We start from the raw sequence: 15,812 nt of genomic DNA, 5'->3' as shown, positions 1-15,812 counted from the left end.
TTTCACATGAATTTTAATGTGATTTGATTTTCGCAAGGAAATAATGTGAACGTTGATTCACATGAATTTCACGTGAAAAGATTCACACGAATTTCACGTGAAATTTCTTCATGTGAAATTCACACGAACAATTTCAAACGAATTTCACGTGAAAAGCTATTCACGTTAAAAATTTCACAAGAAAAGCGATTAAAGTGAAATATTCACACTTCTTAATATATTCAAGCGAAAAAATAAATAAAATTAAGGTAAAATATAAAACGATATGGAGATTAGGCAATTCAAAAGTTAGAGTACATTTATAAAATGTAGGCAAACGACCAATAAAGTAGATCCTGCTCACGCCTCCCTCTCCTCGTTTATTTGCGAAATTATTAACTTGCATTGTAGTTCTGTACGCAGTATGATTACATGTACTTTCCACACCTGATTTCTTTCATTTCCCATTATTTTTTCTCTTAAGAATTAAAATATAAATTAAATCTCCCATCATCATAGATATTAATGAAAGCATATTTTCCAACTACTTGAAGAATCACTATATTGATAGAGTTAGAATATGCAACTTCAAAACCACGAAATTTTCTAAACATGGAAAATTACTATTTTACAGTAAAATCAGAAAGAACTATGAATTAAAACTAATAAGACCATTTGAAATTTCCATTTGTGAGAGTAGTACGTTTTAAATAGCTAAGAATATTTGCCCACCCTTTAGAAATTGAAACTGGTGAATATTCAAAACCATGCATTCCAAAAGATTGTTGTTTTGGTCAGTTTTGTAAAACTACTGAAGATGAGTTAAATTTTTTATCTCGCTGCTTTATGATGTTAGTAACAGGCTACTTGTCGGGGTGCACTTGGGCTGTTTACATACATGTGATTTGAGGGTAGTATTGTGCAGGTGGGAAAAAATGCCATGATATTGTTTTCCGCTGTCGTTAGTTTGGCATCAATTTTAATTACCCCCCCCCCCTCCTTATTAGATACATCGAGAATAATTACCGGTGTGATACCTTGGAAGCTGGTGTATGCATAAAGTTAGACCTACTGGAAATTGCTGATACACGCATGTAGAAATGAAAATTTTCTATCAGCCGTATAGCCGTATTCACTATCCCGAATTTGTAGATCGTCAATCAAAAGGAAAACACAGATTTCTAGCACTCGGAAGAAAGCGAAAAACATACTGTCCATGTATATTTAGATAACTTTTAAAAAATATCTATAAAGCTTTACACTACAGTCAGATTCCGGTAATATTTAAAAGACTGTGACGTCACACTCGCGTAAGCCGTCTGACGCGTCTGACGTATGCAAGACAGCGAATGTGAAAGTACATAGAAACTCTACAGGTAAGATGAGATTGAGCATTGTAATTATAAATGTTCAGTGTAAATTCAAGCCATTAGGCTTATTACATTTATGTGATCTAAAGTTCCTAATGCAACCGCTTATTTCAGACTGATGAGAATTACTTTAGACGGGGTACGTCAACGAATAGGCACGACAGCGAAAATATGGAAGTCACTTCGGGGACGTGTCGCAGAATCGCATAACTCTACACGGTTTGTTAATCTTTCCTTATTCATCAGAGAACATGGTAATCGTAATTCAGAACATAATTTTTATAATTTAATTGATCTATATATTGATTAGGGGTGCTAAGTAACGTTCTATATTACCTTCATAGAGGCATCATCGAGATCAGGCACGTTGAAAGGGGGGGGGGGGGATGTGTAACAATGTCCATCGATTGTTATATATATCGTAATGCCAATAAAATGTATATATATATTGGTTGCTCCCCCCTTTAACTATAGTTTTAAATGAGAAGAATGTAAGCTTGAAAGCTCTATCAATGTCAATTGTTTCATTTTAATAGCTGCAGAACTGTAGCTCTCTGAAAAAATATTTTGACATAACAGAGATATGTCAAAATATTTTTTCAGAGAGCTACAGATCTGCAGCTATCATTTTAAGCAATGCATTTATATAGATTTAATCTAGATAATGAGGAATGCAAAGTCATTTTCAAATCGCCTCTGGATTAGAACATGACAATTTGAAAACATATTCCATGACTTCCTTCTGTATCTTGTATTATAATAATTATTTTCTATTCTGTATGATGATATATAAAAGGTTATGTTTCTTTCAAACACAAATTATTGATAATTTTGCAACTTTTTTTTTCTTCGTTTCTGCTACATCTACGTGCAATTTCATTCATAGTACAGTATGTGTACATAAGGCTTAATATGACTCCTTTTGTATATTGAACAGTCCTTCTAATGCATAAATATTTCTTTTTCAGAGATTAAAAGAAAGAGAAAAAGACAATGAAGACAACCATGTAAAAACAAATTCAATCAATTAAATTATCAGCTTATTGAAAGCAGATTTGTACTCCTTTATGTGTTCATCTGAACCCGAGATTCAGAGTATCAAAATATCCATGTATGATTTAACGTTATAAAGTTTATGTGAAATTCACGTGAATTTTATGTGAAATTCATGTTAAAAATTTCACGTGAAATTCACGTGAACGTGATTTTTTTTTCGTGTGAATTCACATTTGATGCTCTTTTAACGTGAATTTCACATAGAAATTTTCACGTGAAATTCACGTGAATTTCACGTGAGGCACATTTGCCTGTGTACAAGCTAGGTTTCCTGACTAGGATGCAACAGCTAGTAAAATGCGACAGCCACTACTGAAACAATATGTTTCAATCACGTGATCAGTGTCTCTCTTCTACGTCATATTACCTAGGACGAATCCTGTCATGTAGAGTCCCGCACTGGATGCGCCCACACACATTCTGATGAGAACATAAGCTAGGTAACTTGGAGCCCAGGCCAGACCAATGGTGGAAGCACTTACAACAATGACTGATAAACACAAAGTTTTCTTCCGTCCGATTCTAGATACAAAATATACAGCTTTATGTGAATTGTATAACTTCCTCTGATACAGTATTACTGTTTCCTTTCTGTGTCCTATAAGAATAGCTCACATTTGAATGCAATATTAAAAGAAGTGTAAAAATAACAGTTCAGTATAAGTCTCATTTTAGATTAGCTTAAGTAAAGCGAAGGCGAATTGAGTAAAAATATCCTATATAAAATGTTACTGAATGGAGTATAAAAGTTTAGAAAATTCCTCACACGTCAGAAAGAACTCCAAAAACGAAAGCTCCAATAAGAACGCCGACAAAGAACATTGACTTGGCCAAGGATATTTTAAACCTCTGACTGCACATCAAGTCCATCTAAAATTAACAAAGAAAACAATTTTCTCATTAAAGTGTATGGCTTTTTCAATTGTATAACTGCATAACTGTTGTATACTCACTGAAATACATACCATGAGAAGTAATTTCTATTTTAAAGTAATATTAGCTCTAAATCTGAAAATTTTATTCGACAATGATCGATATCATAACTTATATAAGTATCATACAGAAATACATATTGTACGGGAAGACAATAATGTAATTTTCTTCATTCAGGATCTCCATGATAGGTTTTCTAGCACAATTATTAGCAACATTTATAAACCTTTTTTTCTGTCATTGAAATAGTAAATCAGAATTTTGCAACAAACTTTTTCGACACCAAAATGACAACTAGTATTGCTTTCAAGCAAGATCAAGTTTCTCTTACCTGAATCTAAAAGAAATACAGTATATCTATAGCAAACACAGCCGAGATATCACTCCAGAAACGGAGAAAATAAAGAGAAATAAGCCGAGATATCACTCCAGAAACGGAGAAAATAAAGAGAAATAAGCCGAGATATCACTCCAGAAACGGAGAAAATAAAGAGAAATATTCATGAAGGTATCGGTGTTGTTACAGGATTTAGCAGATTCTTACCTCTGTTGCAAAAGTGGAATGATAAACATCATCACTATACACCCATTTTGTACATTTCTCTGCATGTCTCGACGAATTCGGATTGATGTCGGTGAAATTGTCGTACACATAGTAATTGCATCTATCGTATCGAAGTGTATCATCATCGGGATCGGTGTTCGGGATATACAGATCAACCTGTGACCTGTGGAGCTCGTTTTGAATATCATATGTATCATTTACATAGAATGGAAGCAAACACCTGAAATAAAAATCGAAAACTGTTAAATTCCATTTTTTACTTACTAAGATGCATTGAGTGTTGTGGAAATAATATGTATACGGTGTGACCGTTGGACCGAGCGAAGCATGTAATGGTCATTGGAGTATCCCAAGTGGTAATCATAATTCCGTTAAGTACGGTAGATTATGATTCATTTAAAAAGATATATTTTGAATGAAATTTTCCTTACGCTAAACACCCAGTAACATCTAAGTATTAAAGGGGTTTATATGGGGACAATAGTTTTACGGGATCCGCCTATTCATTGAACGCGGGAAATAAAACGCAAGGCGACGTAAACTGTGCATCGTGACGTCACATTTAGCCTCGATTTTTTTCTCTTTTTCAAAGCAAACAATTATAAACAACAATAATACATTCCGTATGCAATGAAAAAGGCCGTTAAAACTAAACAAAATTAACCAATGAATTCAAAATGGTAAAAAAGTAACCGTAATTTTATCGTATATTCTTATTCAAAGAAACTCATGAACTCGTTCATCTATTTAGTCGTATTACGGTTTTATATGTATTTATGTACTAAAACCTGTTACAATGATAATTATACTATTCACTTTGAACAAACTGAGTGTTTAAATTAGAATTGCACGTCAGAGTCTTCTATTATTGGCATTCAAAATAAAACACGAATAACTGTTGAAGCGGGTAATGAAAAAAATAAATGGCGGCGCCCATATGGATCACGAAAATTTCAGTGAACGTATATAGAGATTATCTCTTTTTCTTTTGCTGATTTTGACTTTTTTCTTTTACATACGTGTTACCTTTAGAGCCTTGCTTCGCGGACGGGCCTTCGGCCCGTCCGAGCTTCGCTCGGTATTAAAGAGAAAAAGTAGAATTCTCTTAAAAGAAAATCAAAACATGGCTTGGTAATTTCAGAATAACTTATATTTTGTGATAAAGTATTTTTTCTGTGACTGGCAAGTACGTTATTTTAGTGCACGATACCTAAAATGCTCTAAACGTTTGCTGTTCTCGCTCATTCATGTAAAAGGGATAAGGCCTACCATTTGATAAGCAAGATCTATTGATTGATGCACAATATTTCAGATATCTGAAAAGTTTAGTTATCCTTAGAGGAATTTGACTCCACTTTTTTGGCACACTGTTTTTCCCTATAATAGCTCTTAAACTTCATTGTTATTTCGGATTTCAAACATTTTGGTTGAGCATCACTGAAGAGACATTATTTGTCGAAATGCGCATCTGGTGCATCAAACTTGGTTACGTACAAGTTTTACATTAATCAAATGTGTTCGGGAGATGAAGCCGCAAGTGCATGTTATGCTTTATTACGTAACCTTGTTTAATTTACTTGTTGTTTCACATTGAACGATTTACATATTTCAAATACTTGTGTTCAACAAGTCCAACAAGATGTTTTGTAAGTTGCAGATGTATTTAACCAGGAAAAAAAGTTTAGTGCATATATTTTAATCGTGATAGGTGTGTTTGTCCTTAGTGCAAGTATTGACCCTGAATGTAAAGTTTTATTATACGCAGATAATAATTATTTATTCTCTCATAAAGTTGAGTTGCTAGTACGCCGTTGAAATCCACTTTCAATGAAATATCTAAGTATGAAGCAGAAGTGCACGACTCTGTGGTGTCTTTTATTTCGAATTCCCTGGTATATATCGAATCGACATATGAATGAAAGTTATTATTGTTAATAGACAAAACGTCGTCGACATATCTAAATGCCGAATTGAAGGCCACGGCAAGATATTTTTTCTTCTCACGTAGAAGTTTTTAATAAATCCTGCTTCATATGAATATAAAAACAGGTTAGCTAACAAAATACCACAATTCGTGTCCATGGGAATTCCAACAGACTGTTGGAAGACCTGACCACGAAAGACCACGAATATATTGTCAATGAGGAACTCCAGCATATTCTTTATTTTAACTTCAGAGTAAATATGTGTGGAATCAGAGTGGCGATTAACAAAGTACAGTAAAATATCTGTATCTCGAAAATGGTTTATCTCGAATACTCTGCTTGAGTCGAAGTCGACCGCCGGTCCCGGCCGTTTTCCCTATATAAATGATTAAAAAAAACTACTGATATTTCGAACACGGTAATCTCGAATACTCCGCTTATGTCGAAGTATTTTCAAGGTCCCATGCCCTAAATTCACCTGGTTTATCTCGAAGTGCAGTCAATTTTCCACTCTGCTTACCATACCTGGCGTCGTTAGGTCACATATTCACACCCGCGGCTACATCAATTATAATCAAGGACCGCTAATCCACGCTCGCCTTTTCCGAATAGGCCCAGATCGCAATAAATGGTTCAACAGCTTGGGTGATTAGTGAAGCCTTCCAACATTACAGCTAAAGTTCACCGCCAATTATGAACTAACACACCCGATTCCAGGGATGGTGTTTTGAATGACATACGCTCTATCATTAACAGGTGGGTTAGATAAACGCACAAAATCGTCGAAGTACGCTTGAAGGTAATGTTTTTAATAATGATATTACGTTTAATAATACACGCTTCATCATTAAAACTAGTACCGAGAAAACACGGAAATTTCTTTAATAAACATTTAAAAGTTTTTTGGTTTTTTTTAAATCCATCTTTTTTGTTTCTTACGTGATAGGTTCTTCCATTACAACACACTTACTACATCCCAGTCTAGACTGGACATCAGTAAACTTAAAGTAAGCATACAAGCACGATCATCTTAATTTTGAAACACATTGTGAATTCAATTGGATGTTTATATATATTTAAAATACGAAATGTTTGTCTTTGAAATTCCACAGTATTAATTTACCAACTTGTATTAAACTATAAGAAACGGCAACGGGGTTTTTGTTTATAATGCAAATCCCATACTATGCATCAAATATCCTCCTTCAAAAAAAAATATCCAAGATCGATTTTGGATATCTCGAACCCCCGGATATCTCGAAGTTTTTTCGAGGTCCCTCGGACTTCGAGATAGAGATCTATCTTTTTTCTCAATTTAAAAACTGATCATAATCAGAACAAGCTCTTGGATATCGAATTATCTGAGACACATTAACTTCAAATGCAGGTGATAATGGAATACTGTTACATAAATATGGGAAGTTACCGATGGAGAAGCTGAAATCATCCAGTTTGTCATAAAGTTGAGTTGTTAGTTTGCTTTTAATATCTTAGTTAGATAAAATGAAACAGATGGATAATGTACCCGTGTCTATCCTACTCTTAATCCTGTACTCTTTATCGGATTAATGAGATTGATCAATGTGTGCTCGCTATCTTCAATTTTGATACGATAAAATCTGCAACCCGACGTATTATACTGGAGTAGATTGGTGTTTTAAATTGTGTGGGTTTTTTATTTTTTATTTTTTTTTCCATTAAGTAACTATATAAAATTATTGATTTGAAGTAACGCATTCAATTGAATAGCGGCATTCAAGATTTGATCTGTAGTATGTTGCAATTTTGCATGATTTTTATCACATGTTTGCTACTTTATCCAGTGGATATCACCTAATTCTGATTATCATATGATGTTTTCCTACGCCACATGTGACGTCACAATCGTACGTAAATTTCACATCATAGTTTGTTTACAAACATATCAGGGGGACAATTCCCAACAATGCGCTGTAAAGATCGACGGGGGGGGGGGGGGGGGGGGGTGTACAGGTTGTGTAAAATCTTCAGGAATTGAAAATGATGAAACCATTTATGATGTTGAAATTGAAGGAACAGATCCATGTCGTCCTGATCCGTAATATCGGCTTGAAACTGTACGAATATGCAGACGATATCTGTAAATACATTGACACGTTTCCAATCAGTCGAAGGTTCAGATATCGATCAATTTCTTCTTGATCAGGAAAACAGAAACACTCTTTAAAAAAATAGTATGACATGAATTTGCTAAAATTATTTCTAGAAGAAACTCAAAATGAAAAACGACCAATTTAATGTACTCCTCCGCCTGAATTTAGCGATTTACTCTGTAATTTTTTTCACTCCGAGTTCGCAAATCAGACGACTCGAATTACGAAACAAATATGCAAGGAACATCCACGAGTAGCACTGACAGCCATTTACGGTTTTCGTGTAATTGCTAGCATGGAATTTGCAAAAGTGCGAGAAGTTTTAAAAGCAAAACAAACAGAAAGTCTTATCTGGACGACGAAGTAGATAAATTGTGGAAGAATGAACTGTTGGGTGTGAAAAATCCTGAAAGTATCAACAACTCTCTATGGCTATTTACTACCGTCTAGTTTGGTCTCAGGGAGTCCGGTGAACACCGACCAATCTCATGTTTACAGACGGACAGTGCCGACTCTGAATTTTTGACATCAAAGACGTAACAAGGAGTCAATGCTCGGGATGTTCGTGTTGTCAGGCCTCAAATGTGGCTAGATTTGGAATGTCCAGGTCCGTGTCAAGCACTCACCGACGAATTCCGAAAAAAGACCCCCTGATTCCTGCACGCCCGATGACCCCTTTTATCTGGCAATCCACACGAACCAATGCACAATGGCACATGAAGACCAGTACTTTAAAAGAGAGCCCATAGGTGTTGATCAATAGGGTCTATCATGAAAAGAATGACAACTGCAGTGGGAATTCTTGGGGGGGAGAAGTTGACAAACCACAGTGCTCACAAATATTTAGTTCAACAATTAAGGAGGTATGCTACACCAGTGAAATTTGATGTAGATGAAAAGTGGAGGATATGTACAACAACATTTTGAAGTTGAAAATTTTCAAATTTATTTATTTTGTCAAAAAATATAGTTTTAGTAGTGGGTAATCTGAAAAAAATTTAAATCCCCTGTTGGACTTGAACCTGCGACCCACAGTTCAGCAGTCGGTATTCTAACCTACTGAACTACTCGGCTAGTTATATAAATGGAAAAGGAAAATTCAAATATTGCTGATATCGATTTTTTCATCCATGTTTTCAAAGAAAGTCAGCCATTATGACGATGTAGAGTACCCTAAGTGAAAATATACCTGCCAATCAAATTATGCAAATAACTGGCCACAAAAATCTCCAATCAATCAACAACTACATCAGTTTATATAAAACCCAACACAGATATATTTCGACTATTCTTTAAAATTCAACAGCGTCACAACCATGTGTATCCGCCACTCAGTTTCAGTTCAATCAAAATAATGCTGCCTTTTGAAACACGTTAAAGAGCAGTGGAGCCGCAAACACAACAATGAATTTCACAGGAGGAATCCAAATCCTTGTCAACATTGTTGCTGGAAAGACCATCGTAAACGTCCAAATTGATTCAAATTCAAATCCGTCATCCAGGCAACACCGCGTCTGATCTACGACGCGGACGATTGACCTGATGCTAAACAGTAATGAAACAGTACAATCATAGAGTAAAATGTTAATATTGTGAAAATCATATCCTGTTTAATTTCATTCAACAATTGAAAAGAAATCTTCTCAAACATGATCTGTTTGTGTATTGTATGAGGCACTTTTTCTTTATGCGTAATAATGGCATGACTACAGGATGTTATGCAGCCTTGAAGGTTGAACAGTAAAAATGTCAATAGAAAACAGAGGGGAGGGGGGGGTAACATGTAATAAAAAAAAATACCCCATGGTTGTGGTTTGAAATGATTTATATCGCCAAGGCTCGGGGATAAAAAAAAAAAAAAAAAAAAAAACTACAACAAAAAACACACACACAACTCGTTGGATATAAATCATATTAAACCACACACTATTGGAGATCCTATATGTATATTGATGTACAAATAACATTTTATCAGAATTAAATCAAGGAAACGTTTCATTTTCTTGGTATAATGCATGAAGTTTTGTGACTATTTTCAAAGTTGAAGAATTTTAAGGGCTGGAGGATTTAAAGATTCGAAATGAAGTGGATACGCATTGATGATGTCATGGGTAACCAATAGTAACATGAGACATCAGCTTTATTTCCGGTAACAATGACAGAAATTGATATAATGAAGCAATGGTAAACATCGCATATCATTTGTCAAAGAGCGTGTAATGAATACGTGTATCTAAATTGCAGTTATAACTTTTTTTTCATATTTTCCTCAAAATATCTCCAAGAAAAAAATATATGGATATGATTGCGAGTCCACTGCAATAAGCTTGACAAACTTTGAAATAAATCCAAGTTGCTGACTTTGTACTTTATTACAGTATTTAAGATTTCATACCCGAATTCACAACTCCTCGGATTTCGAACCCGAGGAAGTTCCATTTTTCATTTATGTAAACCAGATAGTTTAAGAATGAAAACTTAGGAAGAAGCATACAAATACCAGTTGTAGATTTATAGGGGAAACATTTCCAGTGATGATATAAACGTTTTCAAATAGATATATATATATATATATTCAGAAAATTATTTAAGATACATGTACGTTTTCAAGGGAATCAATCATAAACAGATCTCTCGTCTAAATTTTGCTACAGCCGTGTTGAGACATTTGATTTAGAAGTACAGGATAAATTGGTATCTGAAAGACTTGGTACAAGGACACTAAATACTGACCGGTGTTTCGGTACTCCAAGGAGAAACACAGATATCACCATGACCACACCAGCTGTGGCGGACGGGAGACATACTGTCAGGAAATACAAAATTTTTTGGTACTTTCCAAATTCTCCAAGTTTAATCAGAATATCGTCGAAATTCATCTTTACGTTCCTCAGGTTATTATTCCATGTTGATCGACAAGAATCTTTTCGTCAGACGTTTGATCTTATCGAAGTTTGTGCTTACTTATGAGCCAGAGTCAACATTGTAGAGAGTCTGCAAACATTGTAAAATGAGAGGACGTGAATTTGAATAATCCTCCATTAAGATAATCCTTGTTAACCGCAGGTAATGATCTAAGTGAAAGAAAGAAGAAAATTGAAGCCCTCCTTGGTCCAAATTTTCACTCATCGATACAGGAGACAATATCACGAAGACCCATTCACATGACGTAATTCAAGAAAAAGTTCTATAAATGTATTATGCTGTATGTGGGACATAATATACCTTTAATTTCGTGAATCGGATTAACATTTCCAGTTGTCATTACACTATCTTAACGTAATTTTATGAAGAAAGAAGTCATCTTACACAGTGTAATTTTGATCCACACCTCTACTAATAGAGTGATTCTAATTACAATTAGTCACGTGATAGGAGTATAGGACATATGGGTGTCGCTTCACGTAGTCATGTAATCACATTAACTATTTTGTTAATCAAATCCGGTAAAAATGAAAGTAGAAGTCCGCGATTCACTGTCCAGTGATTTTTCAAAAGAGGCCTGTGTCTTTCAAATTGGTAAACATTGTTGACGTTTTGCTCAAACTGGGAAAACACAGTATTATTGTAAATAAACTAAATATATCATATCAAATAAGTAATCCAACACAACTATCATGTCATTCTTCTTTTATTTTACATATTTAACTTTATTTTCTTTAAGTTCTCAAAATTTTTAACTATTCTATCTTTTAAAAAAAAAAGGATAAATCAACTAGAATTGATGCGTCTTCGTCATGTCGAACGTAAACTATTCACAGCGAACTTATTCTTTAACAAATACATTTTTGCCTGTTTTCATCATTGGGAAAAGCGCAAGTTAAATTGGGGGGAAATCAATTTTTGGGAGGGGAAAGGGTCGATATTTGCACTCAAAATGGGTCTTAAAACTCACTGCCTGGTATTTCATTATTATTTAGATTATCACAGTGGTATTGCTTATAACAGGAACTACCTATGTAAGAGGATGCGGCACCATTGCTTATTTCGAGCATAGTTAAACTCGGGAAAATGTCACGCTTGATTTCAATATTCATCATATTTGACGAAAACGTAACACAGCCTGATTTTACGTGTAAATTCTTATGTCATCTGTTATTATTTGATTAATTGCAGAGTTCACATATATTTCATTTTTAACTAATGGTGATTTTTTTATATTCGTTTGAAACCATTGTTAAACTGATATCAGTAAAAATTGGAACTATCAATCCCGTATATTTCTATAGCGTCTTAATATAGTCTTCATTAATAACGTATCTCGTGGGGATCCGGGTTACAATAGGTTCTCAGCACCCCTTGCTTGTCGTAAGAGGCAAATAAATGGGGTGGCCCTTCGGATGAGACCGCAAAAACCGAGGTCCCGTGTCACAGCAGGTGTGGCACGATAGAGATCCCTCACTGCTCAATGACCATAAGTACCGAGAATAGGCCTAAACTTTGCAGCCCTTCACCAGCAGTGTTGACGCCTCCATATGAGTGAAATATTCTCGAGAGCGACGTTAAACAATATACAATAAATCATTAATAACGTCATTACACTCGTCGTCTTTCAATTTTATGATTTAAATATAACATAAAATGTTCGTCTGGTTTATTCCTTTGTTGCATGGAAATTTTTCACTGAGATTGACATTGATCATCAGCTGTAGGTAAAAGTGCGAGGTGGCAAGACTGAAGTAGTGAGGATTCTTTTATTGTCCCAACGCCTGTCGCTACACGTCACTTCCGATTTTATAAGCTCGTCTTTAGACGTGTTATGGTAGAGCGATGTCTGTGTGTCCGCCGGAACATCTTTCCGTCCGTCCGTCCGTCCGTCCGTTCGAGCTTTTCCTGCGTCTGATCTATTTCTCTGTTACATATCAAGCTGACACTTGCTGTGTTCCCTTATTGTGGGTCAGTATACATCTGTCACTAGCTGTGTACCCTTATTGTGGGTCAGTCTACATCAGTCTACATCTGACATTTGCTGTGTACCCTTATTATGGGTCAGTCTACATCTGTCACTTGCTGTGTACCCTTACTGTGGGTCAGTCTACATCATGTTTAGATTCTAATACATTTTGATCTCGCTTGCAAAAGTTTTCGCTTTTATCTGAAGTAATATGCTAATGTTATATGTGTGTACATGATTTGTCGGGCTATCTCCACGCAGTTTTGAAGTAGGACCTTTTTATTTTATAGTGTGTTTATATGATTTTCGAAAATGTGCATGTGGCAGAGATTTTGATTTACTTAAATTTCTGATGAGAAAATTACGCGTTGTTCTGTTTGGTAAGTTTTGAAGAAACATTACATAGAGATTACATGATTTGTCAATTTAACTTCTCCCATAGTATTCAAGTTAAGACCTTCTTATTTTACAGTATGCTTAAATGGGTATTGCAGATGTGCATGTGACTGAGAGTTTGATTTTCTACATTCATAAAAAAAATTACGCGCGGTTCTTGAACTTAGTCAGTTTTGAAGAAATATTACAAAGTGAGTACATGGTTTGTCATTTAATCTCCTCACGGTTTTCGGGCTAAGGCCTTGATAAACAAATAAAAAATGCGCGCATTGCAATAATTTTGATTCTTAACAATTTTCTTAGTTTCTTTGATGTTTGAAAAAACCACAGATTGTTGAACTTAATTTTGGGGAAATATTTTACGCACATAGATCTTGGTTTGTTTACTTGCCTCCTGTCACAGTTTTTTTTTTTTCAGCTGGACATTTCATCCATATAACGCAAAAGAAAGTATGATGATGGCTGGTACTACCTTCCGTAAACGTCTGCATGCCACGGCGTATGAAAAACACTCTAAATAAACTTGAGCATCGATTCCGCTACTCTTGTTAAGTTCTCATCCAGAAGATCTGCGACTCTCACTTTTAGATACCTATATGGTTTAGCGAATGAGCAATCATTACATATTTTAATGCTTTAAGTATAACAAAATATAGGCATGAGAGGGAATCCCATTTACAAACTTCCCCGTCACGAGAGGGAATCCAATCTACAAACTCCACGGTCACGAGAGGGAATCCCACCTACAAACTTCCCCGTCACGAGAGGGAATCCCACCTACAAACTTCCCCGTCACGAGAGGGAATCCCACCTACAAACTTTCCCGTCACGAGAGGGAATCCCATCTACAAACTTTCCCGTCACGAGAGGGAATCCCACCTACAAACTTCTCCGTCACGAGAGGGAATCCCACCTACAAACTTCCCCGTCACGAGAGGGAATCCCACCTACAAACTTCCCCGTCACACAGCGAACTTTCAAACCACTGAGCTAACACATCCGCTGTAATATCTGGTTGTAGATATAAATGAATGCAAGGGAAAAAAGATTACTGCATACCTTCAAATGACAATCCTCAGGAATCATTTTAAAATTAGGTTCGCACCTGAGATTTGGAGTAATGTCAATTGTTTTGAGAAGTGTATTTTTATTTCTACATCGAAGGAAAATTAGGAAATTAAAAACAAAAACTGGGGTCGCAACACTTTTTGTTGAGCTACCTTCAAAGGTAGGCTATCAATTTAGCTGAATATATTTTCATTACACCAGCAACTAATGTCTAACTTGTGAGAGAAATATTTTTCAAGAATTACAATTGACGCACAGTCGCTTGAAGTTCTATAGTGTATCGTGTACAATTCTATAGTGTATCGTGCACATTTCTATGGTATATCGGGTACAATTCTAGATCTATAGTGTATCGTGCACACTGATGTAATCCCTCATCGCTCAGTTTGTTAACAGATAACGATTAAGATTCAAGCACTTGGCTACGTATAACTTGTTTCGACTGATTGAAGCTTACCAGAACACAGCACCTGTTCTAGGACCTCAGTGAAACCGGAAGTGCTTGACTAGTAATGTGTCCGTCACTACAATCAAAGGAGATGATTTGTGCGATGTTGGGATGTCTTATTGTTATTGAGGACGTACAGATACAAAGATCTAATTTCTTGATGATTCGTAGAACACAATTCTAGATGCGGACTTCGCTTACAATGTTACAAATTTATACAAATACATACATGTATGAGGATATTTATGATAATAGAGGGAGTAAAGATGAATTTCCCCTTCACTGAATGGTAAATTGACGCTCGATAGACCTTGACATCTCAGGTAAACAAGAGGTCTGACCCGGTACACTGTTATCTACCCCTACTATCATTATCTCGTTTATCTTTTACCTGACAGGGGAAATTTACTTACAAAGAAAATCCGCGGGAAAATAGATTTATCAAGCTAAACATTCCTGCTAGGTGTTCTTAATATCCTGAATAAAGTCATTTAGAAATATCAATCTTTTCAGACTTAAACCAACAGATATTGAACTCGTCTTTCTTAAGTTGAACTTTTCTTTCTTACATTTACACACGAGAATTTTTTGCACCCTGCGAGATATGCAATTACCAATTAATACAAGCTGTAACTGACGATATTTTTCAAATATCCAATTATGCATCAATTACCATCTATCGGTATAACTAATATTATTCCCAAAATCTGAATAAAAATTCAGCAAAATAAACAAGGGAATATTGTTTGAGAGCATACCTACAATGAGCGTTTCGTATAAACCATCATTGCGTCGTGTACACGGACATCAGAACGATTATTTCCGAACATAAAGGGTTGCTGAGACACATAGACGGAAACTGGCGTTAGCAGCTACACATTTCGTTTGTTTTGAAATGTTACTGCATATATGTTAATCACACCAGCAAATAATTATGTCTATTTTCACATGCATGACTTTAAGTACTATAACTGTAAGAAAGTATTTAAATAACGCAAACATGCCACTCAAATGAGATTATGATGGTGCATTTGATATAAAATTGG

General features: G+C 35.3%; 1 protein-coding gene across 1 annotated transcript in view; it reads right to left on the bottom strand.

Moving 5' to 3' along the window:
- LOC125674454 (uncharacterized) overlaps positions 1-10,839 on the bottom strand; it is a 50,065-nt gene extending 39,226 nt beyond the window's left edge. Inside the window, exons 1-4 of the mRNA XM_048911597.2 lie at positions 10,694-10,839; positions 3,883-4,123; positions 3,172-3,275; positions 2,773-2,927 (exon numbers count right to left, since the gene is read on the bottom strand). Coding sequence (XP_048767554.2) covers positions 2,773-2,927; positions 3,172-3,275; positions 3,883-4,123; positions 10,694-10,839 — 646 coding nt within the window. The remainder of the gene's footprint in view (positions 1-2,772; positions 2,928-3,171; positions 3,276-3,882; positions 4,124-10,693) is intronic.
- Between the last annotated feature and the right edge of the window lie 4,973 nt (positions 10,840-15,812).

Source organism: Ostrea edulis, chromosome 3, assembly GCF_947568905.1.
Source record: "Ostrea edulis chromosome 3, xbOstEdul1.1, whole genome shotgun sequence".
NCBI classification, from domain to species: Eukaryota; Metazoa; Mollusca; class Bivalvia; order Ostreida; family Ostreidae; genus Ostrea; species Ostrea edulis.
The sequence above is the reverse complement of the archived record's forward strand: the minus strand, read 5'-3'. Positions and strand labels throughout refer to the sequence as shown.